This window comes from Halichoeres trimaculatus, unplaced genomic scaffold, assembly GCF_033239565.1.
Source record: "Halichoeres trimaculatus isolate MK-OKI-2021-1 unplaced genomic scaffold, fHalTri1.1 fHalTri1_scaffold_3, whole genome shotgun sequence".
NCBI lineage: Eukaryota > Metazoa > Chordata > Actinopteri > Labriformes > Labridae > Halichoeres > Halichoeres trimaculatus.
The window spans coordinates 23,083,273-23,107,300 of record NW_027437181.1 but is presented as its reverse complement, the minus strand read 5'-3'; the positions used below and the strand labels follow the sequence as shown (position 1 = coordinate 23,107,300).

General features: G+C 41.0%; 1 protein-coding gene across 2 annotated transcripts in view; it reads left to right on the top strand.

The window, feature by feature from the left end:
- Window positions 1-12,548: 12,548 nt before the first annotated feature.
- insyn1 (inhibitory synaptic factor 1) overlaps window positions 12,549-24,028 on the top strand; it is a 49,821-nt gene continuing 38,341 nt past the window's right edge. The window contains exons 1-2 of one of the 2 annotated variants that reach the window (XM_074665889.1): window positions 12,549-13,180; window positions 13,710-15,346. In XM_074665889.1, the coding sequence (XP_074521990.1) occupies window positions 15,203-15,346 (144 nt within the window). In that variant the 5' untranslated portion in view covers window positions 12,549-13,180; window positions 13,710-15,202. Of the gene's footprint in view, window positions 13,469-13,709; window positions 15,347-24,028 lie in introns of both variants that reach the window. The other variant, XM_074665888.1, reaches the window with a different exon arrangement.

Below are 24,028 nucleotides of genomic sequence, written 5' to 3'. Positions count from 1 at the left end.
CAGAGAGTGTGGGTAGCACATGGCGTGAGAGATCTTTCTTCTCCCGGCTGTGAGCTGTTAAGTATTCAAGAAAGGTATTTCTGCATAAAATAAGTTCTCACTGAGTTAGTAAATTTACAAATGTGGTTGTTGCCTCATAACACCTTAAATGACCTCACTAGTGGGAAGTGTTTGGGGTTTTAAACTGGGCTTTTGTTATATAAAGTGGAACTAGGCATTATGTTTTGAAGTACTAGGTTTTTAGAGTGAAGATGTTGTCCTGGATAGTACACATGCAGACATATAAAGCAAACTATATCATCTTTATCTGCGTGGGCATGTGTGTACTTCTTCCAGCGTGTGTGCATTTGTTCCCCTATATTAAAAAAGCCCATCATCATGTCAGCATGTGGCTCAGGATGACAAATCTCCTCTCACTATCTACAGCAGCACAGCTCTCCACTGTGTAGCGGGGGCCATGTTTTCCAGCCTCTCTGACACGGAGGCAAGCGGCCTGCCTGCTAAACTATCCTTGCTCCCCAAATGGAGTTCTCATTTTCAAGGGGAACGGCTGCATGGCATAACGCACTTTGTCTTGGGAATTACTTTTTCTCTGCCTGTGTGGCTCCCTGGAATGGACATGGCTGGCTGGCTCCAGGGGAGACAGATGGAGGCCGCTGGCTGGCCTGACACATGTTGAGAGGCTGTGATGAGTCTGTGACGAGGGGTGGGTGGGATACAGGGCCACAGCACTCTGTCTATGTGATGTGTTGATGAGAGCGAGGAGGATCTGAGGGCGGAGGCCTTGCCCGACCTGAGATCGGCTGTACTGAGAGAGTACAGACCACAGCTGTACTAACCTGGATAGAAAACGTGATTTGGATAGGAACAAGAACAATCATCACTGTGGGGAAAACAACAAGCACTTGGAAAAATTTCTCACAATCTGAACTACTGATGAGCTAAGCTTTCTGGGACTGCGTGCTATGATCTGTATCTCCAAATGTGCCATTCATTATACCAAACCAAAAAGAAATTTTCTTTGATTTGTGAGCAAACACGAATGAACATCTACATGCACGTGGCAGCACTGTGAGGCTGCCTTGAAGCATAGCAAAGTTTGAGCAACATTTTTACGAGAATCAGCCGGCCAAGAAGGCATGGACTGTCGCATCCTGTTGGTGCCTTGGTGGGGAAACAAACCAAGAACCAAAAGTCCAGAAAAGATTCAAATGTACAACTTCTTCATGTCTCAAGTTAACTGATAAGTGCCAATAGCTGTTATGAAATAAATACATTTACAAGGTTTAAGACCATTTGATGTTTGTAGCAGGCTGAACACAAGATATTCAGGAATGGATGGCTTACAGCAGAATCAAACAACACCAACATCTTTTTATCAAATGAAATCTTTGCATCTGAAACAAGTACACATTATTGCCATGCAGTGATTTTGGGGCCTCAGTAAAATGGTCTTTTACATAATGATATTGTTTGCTTCTTAGTACTGATCCTTACTATTCCTCTAAAAAAACATTTCTAACTACAGGAAAGCAGCCTTCCTCTGGTATGTTCTGCTAGATTCAGGACTGTGGCATTGGGACAGGAACTTGGGCTGCCTTCGGCTATGAAACAAGAGTGGCAGTAGGCATCAGGGTTGAGCTGAATAATTCAGGCCCTGGATCACAGTTGATTTTCATATTCACATTTTCACTGGCACATTTATCTGAACGATCCTCCCCTCTTCTGCCTGAATGCATCGCAGTCTTCAAAACCCATAAATATCTGAATCAACTAATGACTCCTCTTGAGGAATTAAAAAGGCATCATTAGCTGGCACCTGAAGGTTGGGTCTGATGTTGTGTGGGACTTTGTCAATGCTGATTAAGAAAACAGTCTCAAGGGTTGGTCTATTTCATGGAGATGTCGCATGCAATAAGTAAACCAGGCATACATTTAATATTCAGCTATTCCACTTTTGTGTTTGACAATATAAAGATGATGGATGAATTATTGTATTCTTGCAGCAGCGAATCTATGCTAGCATTCTGTCCAAGGACAAGAGGTCAGTCAGTGTCCAGGCTGTCCGGTAGATGGTAAAGAAAAGAAATATGTATTTTAGTGTCAGACTACGTATGAGGACTTCAATTAGGCAGCTTTTCTCCTATCTATCTATTGAGCAAGCAACAATTGAGGGTAAACTATAAATTACAGGCAAATTTAAAGAACAAGCACCTTTATGTAGCCTTTACATGCCAGGGAGTTGTTTTGGCCTAATGCTGTCATTGTGACAGATTTGTCACACCAGCAGTGCATTGCATTGTAGATGATATTTCCCATCCCCAGTGGATACAGAAGACTGCTGCAAAACAATTCAAATTATTTTGATGAGTTATTTTCCAAAGACATCTCTTCATTTCTTCCCCCCAAATCTTCTTATATTTATTTTCTTGAGCTCTGAATTAAAAATGTTATATGAAGACTGATTTTACAGTTTGAGACGTGTGCATTTGATTCAGTAAGGAATTAATTTCATCATGTCAAAAAGGCAACAGGTGTTCAGAAATATAATGTTGGGCAAATGTGAGGAAACAAGGAAGAAGCAGCGGGAGTGGAGGTGACCCACATTGCTGCGACTGGGTTTGAATTTGCAATGATGCTCTCGGGCTTGTTAGCACCTAGCCTGGGAGCCAGCAGTGATGGGAGACGCATGGTCGGCTATCTCAGCTAAACCCTCTGCAATTCTATTACACTTGTTTATAGCTCTTGGCAAGCGGCATACTGAAGATACTCTACCTTCTGAGAGAAGGGCAGGGTTAAAGGGGGACGACTGCTTAGCATTTCACAAGGAGACAGAGAGGTTATCCTGAGCAAAGAGAGCATGCAGGGGAAGTGAGGAAAGAACAGGTAAGATACAGATAAAACTGTGCTGACTGTTAAAAGAACTGATGCATGGTAATGGGACCAAACAGCACAAAAACACTGTGGGATTAAATGTTATTATGGATTATCTTTTTTTTTCTTCTAATCTTTCTGTGGATTTGAACCCTTGTGTCCTTTCCCAAGCATAATTTGAGAGGATTTGTAAAAAGCTCCTGGTCTGCTTTCATATCGAGACTGTTTTTGAGTGACAGCCCCTCATCCAGTTTCGAATGCTGTGCCAGTTTGAGAGAACTGTCACAAAAAATGTAAATGTAGAGTTGGCAGCACAGTGCTTTTTGTTCAAAAGAGAGGGGATGATAGAAGCATCTGAAAATTAGCAGCTCCTCACGGGCAGAAACATGTTGACGCATGTGTGTTTGTGAGTGAGCAAAAAAATAAAGTGGGACTATTTTAATGGGTCATCACGTTGCTGCTGGACTACATATGTTTACAGGTGCACTTATGCTAAAAAAAAGGTTAATTCTGTAAACTGTACCGAAGCTGTGATTCACCATGAGCCTGCATAGTTTTATTTTAAGATCAAATGCTGAATAATTCATTCACCAATAGGTTTCATAACCTTATATTGAAGATTTTTTGTATGACCTACACCTCTAAACATTTCCGAAATCCCTCCTCCTTTATCTTCCTGATCAAAGGCTGGATTTTTTGACAAGCTGTTCAACTGATGAGGTACGCTCTCCACCACCTTTCATAGTGCAAGATAAAGGCATTTTCAGCTGTTTCCTCGTTGAAGCATAATCAGGACAATTGAGCCCATAAATGCAGAACATTAATGTGTTAAAACTGGGAGTACGAGGGCAAGAACAGACCAAATATTTTAGGATAATTCTGAAAGTATCTGTCCATGATTAAACAGCTGGTCAAAGATTGATCTAAGGCGCGAGACAGCAGAGTGGCCATATATGTATTTTTGCTTTGCTGTGTGTGAAGCTGCTTTTTCGTCACGTCATGTCTTAGTTGATTAACAGTGGCCAGTTGATATCAAGTAGCAGAGTACAGATGAAGACAATGAAAAGGGTGAAGGAACAAGGATCAAAGGTAGAACAATAAATAAATAAATTAACAAGTGATACATCAACCTGTGGCAGTTATTGATGGAAGGTGGTGGATACATTTGGCATTCAAACTGCATATAGCTTTCAATCCTCGGGGCAGTGGAAGCATATATAATGGAAGCTGCAGCACGTCAAAGCATGCTGGGTTCATTTCTATTTCCACAGCATGCACACAGTTGGAGATAACCACAATGCCCCACAATAAAAAGGGCTGAGCCGTGACAGTGTCTGACCTCAGTCATGCGATGTAGATGTCACAGAAAATTGTCTCACCATGTTTGGGTTTATGGTGTGAGGGGCTGCTGAGAACTTCTTGCTACACTTTCACAAAGTGTAAAGCAGTTACTGGAAGTGTCAGCTTGGTTAATCTCCTACTAATGTTTAGTTTTGGACATTTTGAGCTCTTTTTAACACTTCTGCTTAATTCTTCAATAAATATTCTATTCAATCAACTAACAACTGCTCAATTTGCACTGCAGGAAGTGATCTTGCAAGGTAGGAGAAAGAGTGTAGAAAATAAAACAGATAGATGACTCTGATTCAGCTGCTTGATTTTAGTCCTTTGGTATGAAATGACTGAATCAAAAAGTCTTTCAGGTAAAATCTGTGGGCACATAAAGTAGTGGAGCATGTGGATGTGCTATCAGAATACACCAACACCTTTTTTTCTTTAAATTGTTACTCATACCATCATTGCAATATCCAACACTGTTGTTGTTCAGGCGGATCTTTTCATCTCAGATAAGAGACCGCCAGTGCGCATAAAGAGAAGGTGATCTTGAGATTATGGATAAAAATGTCAAAATGGTTATAAAGATTGATTAGGTATGCACTGTATGGATTTTTTGAGCCGACACTAAGAACACATAATGGCCTGCTCCCGGATGTCCAATACCAATGAGATTTTACAATTTGTGTTTCAAAATGAATACTTTGTGTTCAACTGAAGGTAAAAATGTTAAGATTCAGTGAAGAAGACGCTTATGTAATGATATTTTTGCACAAAGACCAGTTCTGACACTTCTATTGTCTTTTCTTTCTCTGCACTCCTGCAGTGCAATACTGTCTGTACCATGCCTGAGTCTTCTTTCAGCTTTTGGGGTGTCGAATTAGGCTAATTCATTGGACCAACGCCTCACGCCATATACCTGTGCTAAAACCAACATCACTGCTGAAGTGAACTAAACTAATTACATCGTGTTAACCAGGGGTGATTTCAGGATCAAACTCTGAGGGGTGCACTCAGCTCCCACAAGAGATTGTGACGCCCAACCAGTAATGCATTTATTTCACTAGAACATGAGAGTTTTTTCTACAACAGTTATTCCAAACAGCTTGTTTTGAGCTACACAAATATTTGAAAATATGAAATATGGCATAAGCTATTTTTGTAAAAGCAGAGTTACATTTTTTCAAATTTCTAATTACTATTTTTTTTGCAGGTGTAGACTATGTTGACAGTCTCCATGGTTACTGCATGATGACGCCAGGTGGCGCGGGGAGTGCTGGGTGCGTCACCTGGTGGTAACTGGTTGTTGTTGTTGGAGCTAATAAAGGAGCTAATTGGTGTTACACCCTGAACATTGACAGCTGTCTTCTTTTGTGCACATCTACAGCAGGTAAAAGGAATATATGAAGAATCCCCACTGGAAGCAACAGATTTATGTATCAGTCAATGTGATACTGTAATAACAGTATTTTAACTTATGATAATCCGACACATTTGCTAATTACACCTACTATTCACTTTTATACAAATGATTTTGGCCATTTTTATTCTTAAAAAAGAAAAAACAAAAAACGAAACGTATCCTCTGCATTTTCAAAGCTTTTCTTCTCTTGTATAGTTACTGTGTATAGTTACTCTTCCCGTTTTCTTTTTGGTCAAAAAATTGTCAGCCCAATCTTTGTTACATAAACGGATCTTAGCTTGACTTATGTTATATAGAAAGCTACATTATCATAGGTCATAACTAATGTTGCCCAACAAGTCAGAGGACAGAACTACCCACATGGGTACCCACAGGAGGTTAAGTGGTATGTTTAACTGGTGATACTTGACCAAGTGGCAACCTACGGTCTAAGAATATGAGATGATGGGGAAGTGCTACAATCTGCTGTTTCTCGAGTGTTTGCTTGAGGCTGGCTACAGAAGTACCTGAAGTCACATACACACCAAGCCAAAAAAAGCCTTTTTCAAAGCATAAATTAACCTATTTACAGCCTGGTTCAAAAAACGTTTCCTGTCTGAGTCGCTAATTTTACTGTTGGCACACACTGTACGGGGGGTGAATTTTTTTTTAACTCGGCCGTTCAGAGGATATTAAGACCGCGAGCTCACCCGATCGGAGGCACAGCTCAGGGTCACGTGACCTATGGCTGCGATGTGCTTTCATTTTCCTTTTCAGCAACAGACGGTTGACATTAGGGAGACAACGCCCATGTTTTATACAGTCTACATACTTGACAGTCTTAGTGGCTTATTGCGACTGAAATGTCAGAATTCTTCAACAAGCCACTGCTCCCTGTTGATCTGGGTTGATCTGTGTTGGTGCAGACAGTCCGATTGAGACATTAAATGAAACCAACTGAAAGAAAAAAGGAAGTTCCTCCTTCCTAGATCGATTAAGTAGGGGATAATGTGCAACTCAGAAGATTAACTACTCAACTCTTTTCTATTCCGTCAATTAATGTGTTTATGAAATACCAGTTGAATTTGAAAATTTGCGACTGCTTTGCATTTATTTTCTTTGTAATGATGGCCTCTCAGGTGACTCAAAGATTCATTTTGTCAAAACCTGAGGACTTTTTCCTTCCTCTTTTAAAAAAACTTGCAACACAGGAAATGCATGTAGCAATCTTTTATGTACTCTTGCCTGACACCTAGTTAGGATTTCTTTCTCACAGATTTACTGTTTAATCTTAATTTAAGGTGTAAAGAAATTTATTGAATACCATCATTGACCTGTTGCATCCTAATTTGAATAAGGTATTATTTACTCAACCATATTCTACAAAACATGAAGAGGCTGACGCTGCTGGTGATATGAGGAGACTGGAGACAGCTCAGTAATTCAAGCTTAAAACCATGTCGTGACTATGACACAGGACCAGCAATCACATTGACACCACAGGCCCTCTCAGACCAAAGCCCCCCAGTGTGGCTGTAGGCACTGACTATATTTTCACCACTGGAGAGGAAAGTAAATGAGAAATCAATCTAACACTTAAATTTCATTTCATTGTGTAAGAGCACTGATCCATCACAGGGTGTTATGGTCTGAGACAGCCTCTGCTCCTCTGCATGCTGCATGACTGCTTAACTAAAACACATACGCACACACACACACACACACACACACACACACACACACACACACACACACACACACACACACACACACACACACACACACACACACACACACACAGAAAAACACTCACAAGCTGGATGCAGAATGAAATATCAAAAGGTCAGTAGACAGGCAAGGGGAGAGGCTGGTGTTGTAAGACAGGCTGGGCCTCTGAGATCTCTGTCCCTCAGCGTTTGTCTGTGGAATATCAAGGACATAACTGGAAATCGTAAACAGGGCCTGATGTCTGTGTTTGGTCATGCATATTGTAGATGCCAGATGTGCGTACTGAGTCCTTTGGTCCATAAATCATTATTCAGTCTCAGTTATCATAAAGCCAAAAATTCAACTGCAGATTTATGATGGCAGAGATTATATGGAAAAATACTTAATCCTCTTAGTGCGAGTGCATTTTTATCAGTGGAAATCATTTGACTATACATACTTTTAAATAAATGATGCCAGACATGAACTCACTGCCAAGGATCTTGTAATTTATTCATGAATGTGTAGTGAATGTGCATTAAAAACTGCAATTAATCCTCCTTTGATTCTGCGCCACGTAATCCTGTGATTTCTCCTCACTGTAGACATGTCATGTAAGAATTAATATTTCAGCAGTCATATACCAAAAGCCTGCAACTTTTTTCCTATCTGTCCACCATTTTAGTCCACTGTGGGAGCAGAGTGAAAAGCAACACGTCACATTTATACACGACAGTGCCACACAATGGCCAGGAGAGGGAAAGCATAATGGATGCAGATTAATTAAAGGGATCATTCCAAAAATGGGCTTATCATCCATTAAAAAGGGAGAAAGATTATGTTTCTTTCCCTTGTTTGTTTATTCTGAAACTATCTCAGATTTAACCAACACATTTGGCTGAAATGCACTGATTAGACAATCCTTGGCACAGAAATCAGTTGATTAGATTATGATGAAAATCACGATGGAGAATTTCTGCCATTAGACTTTGTTTATGTGCTGTGGTATGTGATCAGAGTTCCTGATGAATGTATGATGTTTTGCAGTAAAACAAAATAGCACAATGCCAGTTTGTTCTTCAATCAAACTCAAAACCAGAACAATACAAGCTTTGACTGTTGCTGAAGCCACATAGTTAAAGGTGACTTCTGTGTCCTATGTGTGACCTCTTGATGAATAGATACATAAGCTACATCGACTGTTATTCCCTGTGATGTACCTCAAACTCGATGCAGCCCATTCAGAAGGGACAGTTAAAGGTTTGAAATGGATATAAATAGTGAAAAGATGCAGCACATCAATAGAGCACACGATGAAGATGTGTTTGCAGCTTTTTGAGCGATGAAGTGAATCAGGAGTATTGAGGACTGAATGAGAGCTAATTAGTGAAGAGGGATGAATGATGTATTGCTGGAGGAAGGGTAGTTTGTACTGCTGGGATGGAGGGAATAGTCCCACATAGATCATTTATAACGGAACGGGAAGTGCATTTTCTTCCAACTTATTTGTTTTCGTGTGGTGATTTTTAAAGTGTATCACCATATATTGCTCATATCTCTAACCTCGTACCTGTACTTTATGTCCTTACTCAAAGTCATTTGTTATCCTACTGGAATTATTACCTTCTTTTTATGAAAAACCTCTGGGTGAACCTTTGTTTCCAAAAGACATCTCTTTAGACTTTGGTAAAACAATATCCAACCAATAATTCTCCATGGATCTGTAGCTGGTGATTGAGGAACTTCACTTTTAGCTATCTTTCACTCTGTGAGATGAGGACTGAAACAATTTGTCATGAAATCATAATAATTAAAAGCCAGAGTATGCAGATGAACATGTAACGTTGTATAAAAATTGGAAAACAGCTAGCCTGGCTCTGAGAGAATAACTAGTTAGAGTCCCCTAAAGGACTGAATACCTGAGATGACCCCAAAGGAGTTTGTGCACCAAAAACTCTCTTGTAGGAAAGACAGCAACTTTATTCAAGACCAATGTATTTGGCTTATGGCCTTCATCTGGGTCAAAGTAAAGAAAACTACAGGCAACATTTAAATAGGATTAGTCTAATACTATACAGCTACTGCACAAGGTGGTTATGCATATTGACAACGTAACTTTAGGTTAATTATATTTTTAGGGTAAGTATCCAATAAGGGAGTTAGGTGACGTGAAATCCATAAATGCTGCTTTACCTGAAGTAATGTTGAGTCTAGCTTCAGAAACATTACTTAAAATTAGACAGATGTGCAAAAACTGACAAGATACCTCTGAAAAGACAACAAAAGTAGACAGAATACACTAAAAACATTAACTCACATCACCTATAAGTTATCCAGAGAGAAGTCCACGGTAAGAAAATATGGTTCAAAACCCACTCCAGAAATGGTCCAAATCATAAAACTTGGGGTATAGATGCAGTAAACAGATTTTTTAAATAATTAACTGTGTGTTTGCCTTCGTACACAAATTAAACAAAAGAGATGCCTTTGAGAGCTTTTGCAAGGTCTGTGGGTATATTTTGTCAGAACTGACAGCCAGAGTCATTTTTAACTTCGCCTTCTTGTTTGAATGTTAAAATCAGCTTACGGGTATTCACTTATAGTCTTCACTGTGCAGAGAGAGCAAGGATGTAGGGCAGGGGTGGCCAACCTGTGGCTCTTTGCCTTTCGGTGTGCGGCTCTTCAATCCATTCATAAAAAGATTCTAGATATATGTAAAGTTATGAGTAGTGGTGTGCTGATCAATCTAAAATATTGATATATTGATGCCTACATTGGGATCAGTATTGATCAATACTTGGGTGACAAGCTTTATACTTAAGTTTCGGTTTGTCTTCTCCACATACTCTCAATCGCTCATGTGCTCATAGCTATCTAGATAGAAAGATGGAAATGTATTACTTTTCATTTTATGTGATTTCGTTTATGTGTGAGCGGAAGTGTGTCTGTAAGACCACGTGTGTGATGTGGCTTTTTGTAGCACCACCGTAATTTGTGTGGCTCTTGGTCTCTGACTGGTGGGCCACACCTGATGTAGGGCCTTTCTCTTAAGAAAGCACATTGGTAAAGATGTCAACTCTATTCTCTTTATAAAACGATGATCCAGGTATTCTATGCCAATGCAGGTGTTTCATCTATTTTCTGTTGTCAACTGATTACTATTTTGAACATGATTGCCCACATAGAGTGCGCACTTGCTGTTATTTATTATTTTTGTTGATTGTGTTTTTAATGAAACATGACATGTTTTGTTTCTTGTTTTTCCACCTCTTTTGTACTGTGTATCAAACTTACTGAAGTTTGGCACTATAAATAGATAAAAACACTAGGTTCTTGTCTGTTCTCCTGCTTGCTTCAGTATTAATACACATGGACTCACTGGGACATGGAGGGATATGGAGTATCTGTACTTATCACTGCCATTTGCTTCTACACCACAAAATAATAACAATTTTTAAAAAATCCTGTGCATATCTCGTATCTGGCGATGAAGCCAGACAATGTGAGGAAGGAAGCCAAAAAAAGAACACTAATAAAAAGGACCGTCGATCCCTTCTGTATCAAATAAGTAGGAGTATGATAGCTTATTGGGAGGTAAACAAAGCAAGCCTTATAAAACCTCTCCTGGGCTTTACCAAATTACTAATATAGTTTCCTCTGGATAGGAATGCCCAGCCTGGTTTATGTGAGTGTGTTTATTGTGTGTGTTTGTGTAAGCCTCTCTGCATCTTCGTGCTTGTTTGTGAGCCTCTGCCTGACTAGGAAAAAAAATTACGTTCTGTAAAAGGTCTCCATAAACAGCATGGCACAATAAATCCAAGGCTGAAATATTAAGTGGAACCAATATTTTGCTGGACCCACTCCAGATTCCTGGTAAAACTCACTAGTCGGAATGACCTTAGCATTAAAAATATATATTTTACAGGGGGAAATAATCCAATTCCCTTTGAATGAAGACATCATTGACATGGAGCTATCTGTGCTATGCACCTGGGCATTTCCACTGAGAGGTCATTTAGTATACAACACATTCTATCTTTTAGGAAGAGCTCTAGTAAATACACCCTGAATATCTACAAAAAACTTTTTTCTTTTTTTATTGCAATGTCAAGAATAAAGGAAAACGATGGGGGAAAAAACGAACGACAGCAAGAAAAAAGTCCCTCAAAATGTTGCTTTGTTCTAAGATGGGCGCCTCCCATATGTGCAGAGAGACTAAGAAGTGCAGCTACAAAAGAAACATGCTCAAGGACACCTGTTTCTTGGAGGAAGCAGTTCGTGAGAAGCATCTTTTTCTGCTCTAAGCTGCAGTAGCCATGTGAAAATGCAAAGAAAGGCCTGAGATCTTTTTGCAGCCCTTATCTCCCCATTGAGCCACTGCATCCTTCAGAATTGGACAACATGTTCAAAACTTTATGAAGTCCTTAGCTGACACAGTATGCCTGTGTACTGAGAAAAGCCTAACTTTTTTACAGCACTCACTATCTTTCAAAAATCAAAGAAAACATTCAAAAGAGAATTCATAACAGCAGGCGCATTGCCACTTAGCTTTACAGCATCAGTACAACAATGAATCTGGGATTCTTGTGGAAGAAACCACAGAGGAGCGGAGAACAAAATCATCTGCATGGCAGAACCACCTAACCTAAATTGACTGTAGGTTTTTCTTTACAATGATGCTAGGCAAAGCACGGGGTCAGAACAGTTATCTGCCAAAACCCTCTGAAAACTCTTGTGCACTGCTCAGGAAGTTGTCATTATGCATTTGCTTTAGTGTTACATTAGCTCTTTTGGAAAACTAATTTTATATAAGGATAATTGCCTCTGGTGGATTCATGCAGAGCTGTGTTTTTGAAAATAACAATAAAAAAATGTTAATGAAGAAGACATAGAAGAGAAAAAGTCATGCTGGCTTTCCCTCCCTATTCCTGTCTCTCAGTCAGATGAGGTCATCAGATGCCAACCTTCTTTTGTCTATTAATGATGTCACAGCCAGGTCCTTTTTTATACAGCCTATCCCCAGAGACTTCTTGGCTCTGGGCAGAGGAAGACTTCATCTTGATTTAAAAGAGCGATAACACCCTCGATAGCACTGTGACAAAGGCAAGATAGGCAGTGTAAGAGGAGATAGTGAGGGGAGAGTGTAGATGCCAGCAGAGAGAGGAGAAGAAGAAGAAGACAGGAGAGGAGAGAGTCAGAGGAGGAACTGTGAGACACACTGTGCCTTTAAAGCACCAAGCCCCGCCTCCACAGAGCCGAGGAGAACAGCCGAGTGGTGCTGGCAGGAGCCTGAGCCCCCACGATAAACTCTGGCATCAGCTTCCCTTCAACCGACAGTCAGCGAGGACACAGCGAGGGCGCAGGGGCAGAGAGACGGGGACGGAGGAAGGGAAAGAGTCAGAGTGACAGAAAGAGGGGAGGCAGAGAGACGATAAACAGGAAGATAGACAGAGAAGGAGAGGCTGTCATAGGAATCACAGAGCTCCTTCTCTTCACAGCAGCAGCAGCAGCAGCCCAGTCAGTTCTGACTGCTGCCTCCCGATGTGGGCGAAGGCTGACGTGGATGACGGGTGGCATGTTTTCGGCAGAACTGTTATCTGAGTGATGGTAGCGGCGGCCACGGCGGCATCACAAACCGAAGCAGGAGCTCTCGTGGCTGTTAGTCATCCTCAGCCTCCTCGCTCCCCTCTCAGAGTGCTATCAGGGCCATTCATCGTTCCCATCTCATGCCTCCTGCCTCCTCCTCCTCCTCTTCCTCCTCCTCCACAGCTTCATCCTCCACTTGTACTCCTCCTCTGATGAGCCACAGCCTCAGAGTGAAATAACCCTGCTGATAGAAGCTTTTCTCTCTCTGTCAAGACAGTAAGTAGGGGAGGGAGGGAGAGAACTGCGTGCGTGTGTGTGAGAGTGTGTGTGTGAGTGTGAGTGTGTGAGGGTGACAGAGAGATAGTGACAGAGTGAAAGAGAGTGTGTGTGCGAGAGAGACAGAGAGAGGAAGAGAGTACAGCCAGGCGGCGAGTAGAGAAGATGTTAGTGCGTGCGACAGAGGGACTGATAAAGAACCGGCAGGTTGTGTGTAGCCTGAATGATCCTGCTGTGCGTGGACAGTGAGCTCTGGGCATAGCAACAGCAAAGTGATGCACAGGAAAGGTGAGTAGGTGTGTGTTCCTGCATGTGAGTGGAGGTGAAGCAAGTGCTGCAAGGAAGAGATTTCAGTTCCAACAGCAGCTAAAAAAATTACATCGCAGTTAATTTATGTCCATGTTTGAGACTTCTCCAGTCTGCTGCTGTTACTTTTTATGCTGCAATGGTTCAGAGAAACAAGGGGAAGGGAAGAAAGGAAGAAGAGTCACTGGAGAATAAGTGATTGCTTTCCTCTCTGTCTGTCCAGGTGCCATGTGTGATTGGCCAGCACATCCTGTGGCAGTGGCATCGCCCTGGATTTGGCGAGAAGCTCTCTCTCCTGCTTGTTCTCTGGGGCTCCTCTGGGAAGCTTTCATAGGATTTATCAGGTCCTGCTGGATGGCACCGAGCTCTGTGCCTCTCTGAAAAGGGTCCATGGAGAAAACCATACACTAAATGGATAAGAAGTAAAATAATCATCCAATCACAGCACAAGGAGGCAGACCGGGTTCCCTTAGCAACAACTGAAGGAGAGGAGAGAATCTTTTCTCTTTCTGCTCTCTTGGTTTTTGGGCACACCCCTGTGGACTGCTGTGGGTCAGTGTTTTTTCTGAGAGGACTTGGATAACACCGTTGCATGAAGACAGGCTGCCTCCCAAATTCCAAGAGAAGGTGCTCATTCGCCTCCCAGCCCCTATGTAACTGTGTCTCATTGACACCATGATTTTTTGTTATTCCTCCACAAAATTCTCATCACAAGTCACGTTCCGCTGGCTTGGAAATCAATTCATTCTGATCCCACGCCACCTGGAATAAGCCCTGCTTCGGGGGAGATTGGACGCTCTGTGAAAGGACCCACACCTACCTTTCCTTGCCTTTCACAACGACAAGTGAAGGACGACATGAGTAAGTCGTCATCAGCAAAGAAAATGGATGTCAAGCAAAGTTTATTTTGATGTGAGTTCCTACTGACAGTCGTTTTATTTTTCCTGGAGGAGGAAACGCCACACTGAGCAGAGGAATATCCCCTTTTTTCCAAACAGGATCTGTCCTTTCTCTCTGGAAAGACAGTAGCCCTCACAGAGATACTATATTTAGAAGGAAAATCTTGTCCCAGTTGGCCAATAATGTAGAACACAATCGTTTTGAAAATTGAGCCACTGCTGGGAGTTCTATTTTTCTATCTATGTTGGATAGCTTTGTCTGTAAAGGGGTTAATATGAACCCAATTTCTGTTTTCACTTTTGTATGTTAGCTTGTCATTATGTCATTATGTTTCACGAGTAAGAAACATTGTACAGGACAAGTGAGAAAGGGGAAAAGTCTCTTCCCTGTATAGGCAGGCGTTTTAAATAGTATCTCCTGGGGAACAATTTCAAACGTACACACTGACACATGAGATGAGTTGGCTCAATATGATTATGTAAGAGTTTCGTACCAGCTTTAGCCCGTGTATTTTGCCTCTTCATTTTCCATGGATTTACAGCGTTTGACATTCCCCCTGCTCATTTTCTCTTCGTTTTTGGAGGCGTCTACCAGAGGGCATGGATGTCAGAGTGTGACCCTGTGCCGAGTGTGCGGGCCAGGCAAGGCGTTTTGGCTGCCCAGGTGCTTTTAAGATGTTGAGGTCTCCCTTCGTGGCCGGGGCCCCTGTTCGGATCAGTAGCACTGAGGCTCCTTGTAGCCAAAGACATGGACCCCGACTCGGCTCCCCCACGCCCTCAGCCTGTTGGCCACTGGCCCCACGTCGCCCTGTAAAGGATGTCCCTCAGCAGAGCTCCGGCCCGGGACACCTCTGAGACCCCCAGCCCGAGAGAACTCATCCGCAGCCACATGAAGATGGTGATCAACCAGCTGGAAGGTATCCTCATAGAGCTCAAGGATGTGGCCAAGGAACTCCGGGAGGTGAGGCCTTAATTCAGTTTACGCATTACAGGCTTTTTTGGGGGGTGGGAGGGGGAGTTGATGAAGCCAGGGGGGGAGAATGTGGGTGCCATGTGGGTGTGCTTCTAAAGTCAATTGCCTTTAATTAAGCAGAAAATACTTTTTGCTGCATGAAGATTTTGATTAAGATTTCAAAGGGATGAAATCTCACTTTTTTTTGTTTTGGTAGCAGGAGGATAATGTTGATTACAACCACAGCAAGACTGTCTTTCTTTACCAATCAAACAAATACAAGTGTCCTTCATGTCTTTTGTGGGGTCTTGTGGCAGAGACAGATGATGTCAGGAGCTGTTGAAAAACAGCAAAGCCAGGCTAAAAGGAAACACAGAGGCAGGCTTAGATAAGATATAAGACTTTGCACCACAATAGTTATATAACCATTTTGTTAAGGATCAGCTGGATTCCCACTGTATTTTTGCAACTGCCATGGTAACGCTGGTAGTGTGTGTGTGTGTGTGTGTGTGTGTGTGTGTGTGTGTGTGTGTGTGTGTGTGTGTGTGTGTGTGTGTGTGTGTGTGTGTGTGTGTGTGTGTGTGTTTAAGGTGTGTATAGTGCATCTGTACAGTGTGTGGTTTGAACAAGGATCAACAAAGAGAGACTGTTTGTGTGCATGTGTTCTTACAAAGCGAGTGTGACGGCTGATAATGCGGAGTACATCTGTTCATGGGTGTGAGAGAACAAAATGGCCCTCATCATCTCTTTGGGATCTTCCCCCTGCAGCTTCCTCAAAGCCATAAGCTCTCCTTGCAAAGCTCTTCCAAAGAGAGAGATAAAAGCAGATATAGAGACAGAGACAAATGAAACCTGAGCTAACAGTTGTGTCTGACCCATCCCACATCCTCCAAGAGCATCACATAATTAACCTCCCACCTGCTTCAGCTCAGTGATGCAGGGGATTGCGTGTTTGTATGTGCGTGTTTCTAAATGTGTTGAAGAAGTGAAATGGTGGATGTTAGCACGTTATGACCTAAAGGAGGAGGAGAAAGGCTCTAAAGATACAGGGGTGAGGCTGCCATAAGTCACTCTATCGCAGGGCAGAAACCCATCCCTCCTCCTCTTCCCTGACTCCCAGCTCTGTCCCACTCACTACGCTCTACTTTATGTACTCACGCAGTTGGAGGTGCAAGGGCACAGCTCATGGGGCAACTTTTCTGTGGTGAGCAGGAGAAGCTGGTCTGTGTGGGGGAGTGATTGATGATTATGGGACAACTGCAAGCGGAATAATGCCGGCTGGAGCTATTTATAAACAAAAACACGGCCTGTGCTTCTGCCAGCTCCTGCGCATATTACCATTCTTATCCCAGACCCCATTAGAGAGGGTTCTGCTCAGTGGCACAAATGTCATATTTTATTGGGCGAGCACAATCTCACATATTGAAATGGCTAGGGGAATCATATTAGCTGCAGTGGTGGCCATAATACTGTATCAATATCCTACAATTAACGGACATGTTTGGTCGTTGACCAAATGAAACAGAGATGAAGAAGTGGAACTGGCGCAGATGCGTGAAAGCCTAATGTTCCATAAAATCCCTCTTCTTGGTCACATGACAGAAACAACATAATAGATAACAAGTGTGACATAAATAAGTGATGAATTGCTGTATGCATGTGATGAAATAACTCACTGAAGTAGCAGTGATGACTGATTATCACCCACAAGGTCTTGGGGGAAATAGGCATACAAGTGGCTGTGAGGAGGGAGAGCTGACACTAAAAATTTAATAATGAACACACTAATAAGGGAGGAATATATATAAATTGGGGATGGTGGTAGTGGGTGTAATAGAAAAATATCTTTTTTTTTTTTTTTTTTACCAGAATGTTTGGATCATCACAAACCAACACTCAGTGCAGTCTAATTGAACCCTGCAGCAACCTACAATTAAACTCAAATCACTGTCATATCCAGGGACACGTGCACAACATTCAGGCATTCAGTTTTAAAATATGCAGCAACACAACAAACATTTGATTTATATTATCTCATGATGTGCATCAGTGTGTCTAACAAATAACAATAGATAAAAAGCAAATGTAAATGATGGTTTTGTTTAACAGATGATTTAACATGAATTCACATTTATAGATGTATAGATGGCCCTGTGGTTACCCAAGGTTAAGACCATTTAAGTGAAAGGCCATTTTTAAACTGTGCAATATTTACTGGCATGTACAGTATTGATCCCTCTTATCTGAGCATTACAATTGTTCGTCAATGCTATGGTAATGTTTGACTCGCCGTAAATCTCCTCTTCCTGCCAAACGTTAATGCAAAACAAAGCTTGGACGGTTATTCAAGATTGTTTCCTTCAGAAGCCTCCAGTTGAAGGTAGCCCGTCTTACTTTTGAATCTTATTACAGTTTTCATGACAGGTAAAATGAGAAAGATCTAAAGGAAGGACACTGGAAGGTAACACACTGATAAACTACTCCATTTGTTATAATAATTGTGGCAGGAGTGGCAACTCTGGAGGAAATAATTCATTTAGGTATCATGTCAACCTTGGCCTCAGAAGTCTGAGGATAAACAAGGAGGGGGAAAGGCACCAAAGAGAATGCAAAGCAACCTCTGAAATGTCTGATGCACTGAAATTCTGCTTTGGCCCAAAGTGAGAACGACTAACTGAATACAAACACTGGGGTACATTTGTGTGTTATTAAATAGACTGGTAAATGGAAAGGATTTAACAAAGTGCCAGGAAAAAGCAAAAGAGAAGGAAGACGACAGAGTGGTAGGAACAAGGGGGAGAGGGTTGGTCGTGAGCTTTACATCTTTGTGTGGAACCAAACGGGAATGATGGACTGTTATTTTGTGGATGTACTTATTATGCAGAATCAAACTAGGAGCAGATGATGCTTCATGTCTGCGTTCAACTCAAGACAAATGAGCTCAGGGAAGCAATCAGGACTCGTAGAATTACTGCTCTAAATGAGAGGAGTGAATATAAGCTGGACAAAGAGCAATTATCAATAGCAGAGTACAGCACGTCCAGGACACCGGCCTCCATCAGTCAGCCTTGTGGTTGTTGTCTGCACATGCTCATCATTATATTGAAGAGTGGCTCGGCCTTTGTACTCAGCTACAGGGTGAAGTAAAAGGAGGGAGGCAGCAGGAAAACACTTGTGTCAGGTGAAAACTGTCTTCAAAAAGTCAGCTTTTTGGAAGGAAGTCCTGAGTAACAGCTTTATTAATGAGACATGCAACCATGCAGTTTTCAAACTATATAATGGATTTTCTAAAGTGTGTCGTGGGTGCCTTTGATCTACCGAAAAATTACCTGTGAGTAGCAGACTATCAGCTTTGTAGGGCAGCTTGTTTCTAAATCCCTGTAGAGGAGTACATCCCATCTCATCTCTTAATTCTCATTCTGCTCATAAATACAAAATATGTAGGCAGGGGACCAGGCCTGGGCAAAAATATTATTCTATCAATGCAATGCAATCCATCTTTTCCAAATTTTAAACTTATTCAGAAGATCCTGGAATCAAGACGTCAGATCTAAGTCTTAAGAAATACTGATGAGGAACTGCTAAAAACTGCAGTTCCTGAAGTGTCCACTTGAGGCTGGCTGCAAAGCCTGGTCAAAAAAAAAATGATGATGGAAACTTATTGCTTCTGTTTGTAGATGATGTAGTATTGAAAGCAATAGTTTAAGAAGGTTTGTGCATTCAGTTCTTTCTCTTGAAAATGAAAGAGACGGAGTGTAAGAGTCATGATGTCATCTGATGACAATTAACCTCAGACTGTTAGCGTTGACTGCTGGACAGAACAGGAAGCTTTCACCTAAAAAAACCCTTTTATCAGCTGTCAGAATAACTGTGGCAACACCAGGTGCCTCCAAAATTTTGGTCAAATTTTCAAAGACCTCACTTCTGTCAGACAAGGGTTAGCAAATGGGTTCAAAGACTAAATCTCATATTAAGGCACAATAATCAGCACCGTGGCAGACGTGGGGGCAAAAATGGGGTGGTCTTTTCTATTTCTATTCATCACCTAGTAGCCTGAACTCATCAGCCTGGCTGTCAAATCGAGGCATTTGTGCCTAAACTGGGTCTGTCAAAGAAATCTGTGAACAATTTGTTCAAAAAAATAAAAAATAAAAACCATCATGCAGAGCTCTCTCATGTCCACAGCATGTTTAAACACTGCATTTCGAAAGCCTGGTCAGGGCGCTGAGATACCTAAACAGCTGGCCCAAGATCAGGCAGTCAACAAGCCAGCCAGTGTCTCCTTATCAAGACCGAAACCAGTTATGACACATGGAGGGGGGAAACACGGCCCCTCTCCTCTGAAGCTGCCGCGCTGGGCACTAAACCAAATCTGTTCCAAACCCAGAGGCAACCCAAGTGGGACCAAAACCAAAATCAAAGGGCTATTTTTTTTCTGCAGGGGCCGTATCCTCTCTTCACTGTGTGTTTTCCCCTGCTGATGCTGCTGCTGAGCAGGGCAGAGAGCAGAAAACTGCCTAGCAAGAATCCTTCTACATTTACCCATGAGGGGACTCGAGCAATCACCGGCACTTACATTCAGGGAGAAGAACAATATGAAGGAAATTGGTAAACACTATAATGCCATAAAATAGCTGATCCTATAATGAAATATTTTTAAGCATTCAAGAGAATAGCATATATTTATGATTTTTTTAAATTTTCATGGGAAAGTGAATTGCTGCAGAGAAATGCAAAACACTAGCTGTTGCTCTAAAAATGTACTTCTTCTCTTCCTGTAATATTTCTAAACATAGTAAGTATTAACAAAACCAAAATTTACACCAATTCAATATTTGTTCCAGATAATTTGATGTGCCTTTCAATCACCAATGGGAAAATATGGGAAAAACAAGAAGTCTAATATCACTAACAAAGAATGCTTCATGTGTGCTCGCATAAACAATAACACTGCTAAATGAACCTAATATTAATTGAATTCTTTTTAGACATTCAGACTGTTTATAACAAATTGTCAAGGGATTGCTGTTCTTGTTGTTTGTCTAAATGAGAACCTACACCAGAAATTACAGTTGTGGTCAATCATAAAGCTATGTCCTGGTTGATCCTTTTTTTTTTTTTTCTTTTCTTTTTACAAATGAACCATATTGACTTGGCTGCCAATGTTTTGGGTTTATTGCACAGTTGACCACAGACCAGTATTCTCTATCAGACCTGACTGGGCCTGTTGTCCACCAAAGAATCTCTTTTCCTTCAGACTAAAGCAGAGTTTGGCCCAAACTCCAACCTGTAAACAAGCAGACCAGCTGTCCTTGCAGGCCAACAACACTCTGTGGGCAACACAGAAAGCTCCACCACTTACTGAGTAAAAGTACCCTTCAACCTGACATACCTGGGCCAAAGGCTCTCTTCTCATTAAAAGCCATTTGGAAGAAATGACCCGCCTGCTGTGTCTGTCAATTTGTTCCTCCTTGCCTGACCTCTTTTGTGTGTGGAAATTAAATTCCTAAATTAAACTTGGTGACGTGCCTCCAGCAGAGTTCTCTTTGCAGAGGAAAACAAGTACAAAGTACCTCAAACCTTATCTATTATTCGTGCAGCACAAAACACCCAGCCATCTCAACACCTATGGTGCTGCCTTGAGCTGCGCTCCATTATAATTTGTCTGTTCTTGAATTAATCAAAGACTTGATTGTTCTCAGTACCGGTGAAATACTGCTTGTGTATTTGAAATAAAATGTTAAATAATTTCTTGGTTGAGGTGACTTTAAACATGTTTTGAAACAGCAATAGCTGTGCTAAAGCTTGTTAGTACAAAACCCACAGTGACCCAGTGACAAAAATACTATAAATATGTATCCTTATTCCTGCTTGAAGTCTCTAGAAAACATTTTTTATGTGGTATATGATTTGTGATTTGTGTGAAACTTAATGATCTTAAAAAAACAACAACAAAGAAATAGATTGTAATTTAGGACTTTAATCTACATCTCCCAAATTTTTGTATATTGAATTTCAATAACACATGGTTTCAGTAAGAGCATTAGCATGAGGTTATTCAAACATATCACCCAGTCACAGAAAAAAATTGCATGGCTGCTGTAGAGCTGTCCGTGGGAACAGAACTGAAAGTTGTGGATACAGTTACATTTTCTTTCCATGGCTAGACAGTAGAGTTGGGCTTGTTATGATCTATTTTCAGTTGCAGTTGTCAAACCTTAACTCTGGAACTTTGTCAATAAAGCAGTAACGGTGTGCAGCAGCCATTTGGCATTCTATCCAAAGCTGCAAGAAAAAATAGAAGCTTCTCAGCTCAGCTGTGTTGCACGCTTCTGCCAACCACTTACTATGATAAAGATAGTAAAACCAGTTTTAACTTACCTCTCTGATTATTTGAAATAAGTGGTTCCCAGGAAAGAGCTCCGAACTCCTCCTCTGATTCTGACTGAAGTGGCTCAAAAAGACTGTTAAGGGGTATTATTATTATTATTATTATTATTATTATTATTATTATTATGATGATGATGATGATGATGATGATGATGATGATGATGATGATGATTTTATTTATTCATTTATTATCCAGTTATCTTGTAATCGTGAATTACTGTTCTGATTTTTACATATGCTCAAAAGACTCTAAACTTAATATATAGCGGATTTCTACTTTTTTGAATCATATGTCAAAAAGTTCATTTATTTATTTATTTTTAACAAAGAAGGTATTGAAGTATATATGTTTTGCTTGTAGCAGATCTTAGCAACTATGATAGCAATGCTGGTAGTATTGAAAAAAATAATCTATTACCTGATCTCAGTATTTTAAGCTAAGCAGTATTAAGAACAGAAAGGAGAGCAGAATCAAAGAAGCTGTAAACAAAGAGTTAAGACTCCAGAGGCGTCTAACCTTGACAGCTGTGAAGAGAATAAAACTGCACCATGCAAAGCATTCCCCTGAGCCTATTTTTCCCACCTAGCTCTGTGTTGGAGCCCCAGCTTCTTTAGGATGCAGGCCCAGCATATTGACTAGCCCATCATGCCTGTAAGACCCACTGGATTAGCTGGCCCTTTGAGCTCTGCCTCTCTCTGTGAACCTTGCACTCAGCACAGACTGTAATGAGGGCTTTGGTTAGACCTTTGCTGAGGTAAACATTCCAAAAATTGCGCTAATCTTGCTCATTGATTGTTATCAACTAACACGCCTACTTTGGGCCAGTTACAGATAAAGCACTGAAAATTTTTATAATGCAAGTTAGTACTTTGTGATTCTGCCACAGAGGCTTTTGTGTGTCCCTAGGCAAGGATAGAGCTGAATAGGATGAAAAAGAGAGTGAAAGGCAAAGCAAAGAAAGACAGAGATTGTGTGAAAGAGAGAAAGGGATGAAGGGAGGATGGAGATAATGGTTTCTCCTGCTGCACAGAATTGCAACAGACTGGGTGGAACAGCTTAGATCAATTGTTGCAATTGTGCTCATTCGTGGGCGTGTTTAGGATTGTTTTGGCCTATCTCTGCGCTGTGAATAAAACCAGTAGGCTGTAGTTAATGGTGTGAAAAATGGCATCCATCGAAAAGCACAAGCAGTCTCAAAGAATAGCTACATCATTTTATTGTGTCAAAGCATACTGTACACAGAGAGACAGCTCACTCTCCATCAGTCGGCAGACGACTAGGTCCTTTAGCCAGGTGTAGATACTGGTTTTAAGCATGAGTATGGATGCACAGAAGGCTTAATGCCATTATGAGATACACACAAAAAAAATCCAATCTGATTGTGAAGGGTCTATGTGTTGTTCTTCCTTCTTCCCCCAATCACTAAAAGAACTCAGGTCAGCACAGAACAACCCACTCAACAGCACAGCAGCTTAATCCAGCCACAGTCTTAGGGACTGTGTTCGACTGAGGGATCATCAAGAGGATTTTTTTGTTCTCCCTTTTATTTTTAGCCAAAGTCTGTGATGCATCATAAATCAGCCCAGTTTAAAATAAGATTGTACAGTTTAAAGTTGCAGAAATAGCAGGACTGGAATCAAATAAAGCTGAGCATCAGTATCCACTGTCTGCAAAACTCTATATAGATATTTAAGACACACACAGCAACAATTATGTCACTGATTACATATGTCTTCAAGCAGGTATACTGATAGATTAACCTACAATTGGTGGCATGTGCCATCCAATCCACTATTATATTCTAGTATATAGATATTCGCTCAACAGATCTGTTTTGTTTTGTTTCAATTTTGTTTTTAATTTTCCTTTTAATTTTGATTAATTTCTTGCTATGGAAAAGAGAATTGCTGATTGAAATTAGCTTAGTTTTTTTTTTTTTTTTTTTTTTTGAGTTTTGTGTTGTGGAAAACTCATTTGATTTGGGGTCTTTATTATAGAATAATGAACATGAACCACTGAATGTGTATTAGAGGAGCTACACTTCTTTTTTTTTTTGTGGGGGAAATACTCTAAAAAATAGTTTACTATGCTGCCAGATTTACAAAGTTTCAGGGTCAAGGCTTAATGTACATATACACTCTTCACGCCTACTTTTATAGGTAAGATTGTTTTCATGAGTAAAATCTCTTTGTGTGTGCGCGCGCGTGTGTGTGTGTGTGTGTGTGTGTGTGTGTGTGTGTGTAGAGGACAAAACACAAAGGACAAATTTAGGACACTGAAAAAGAAAACTTTTTCGAAGG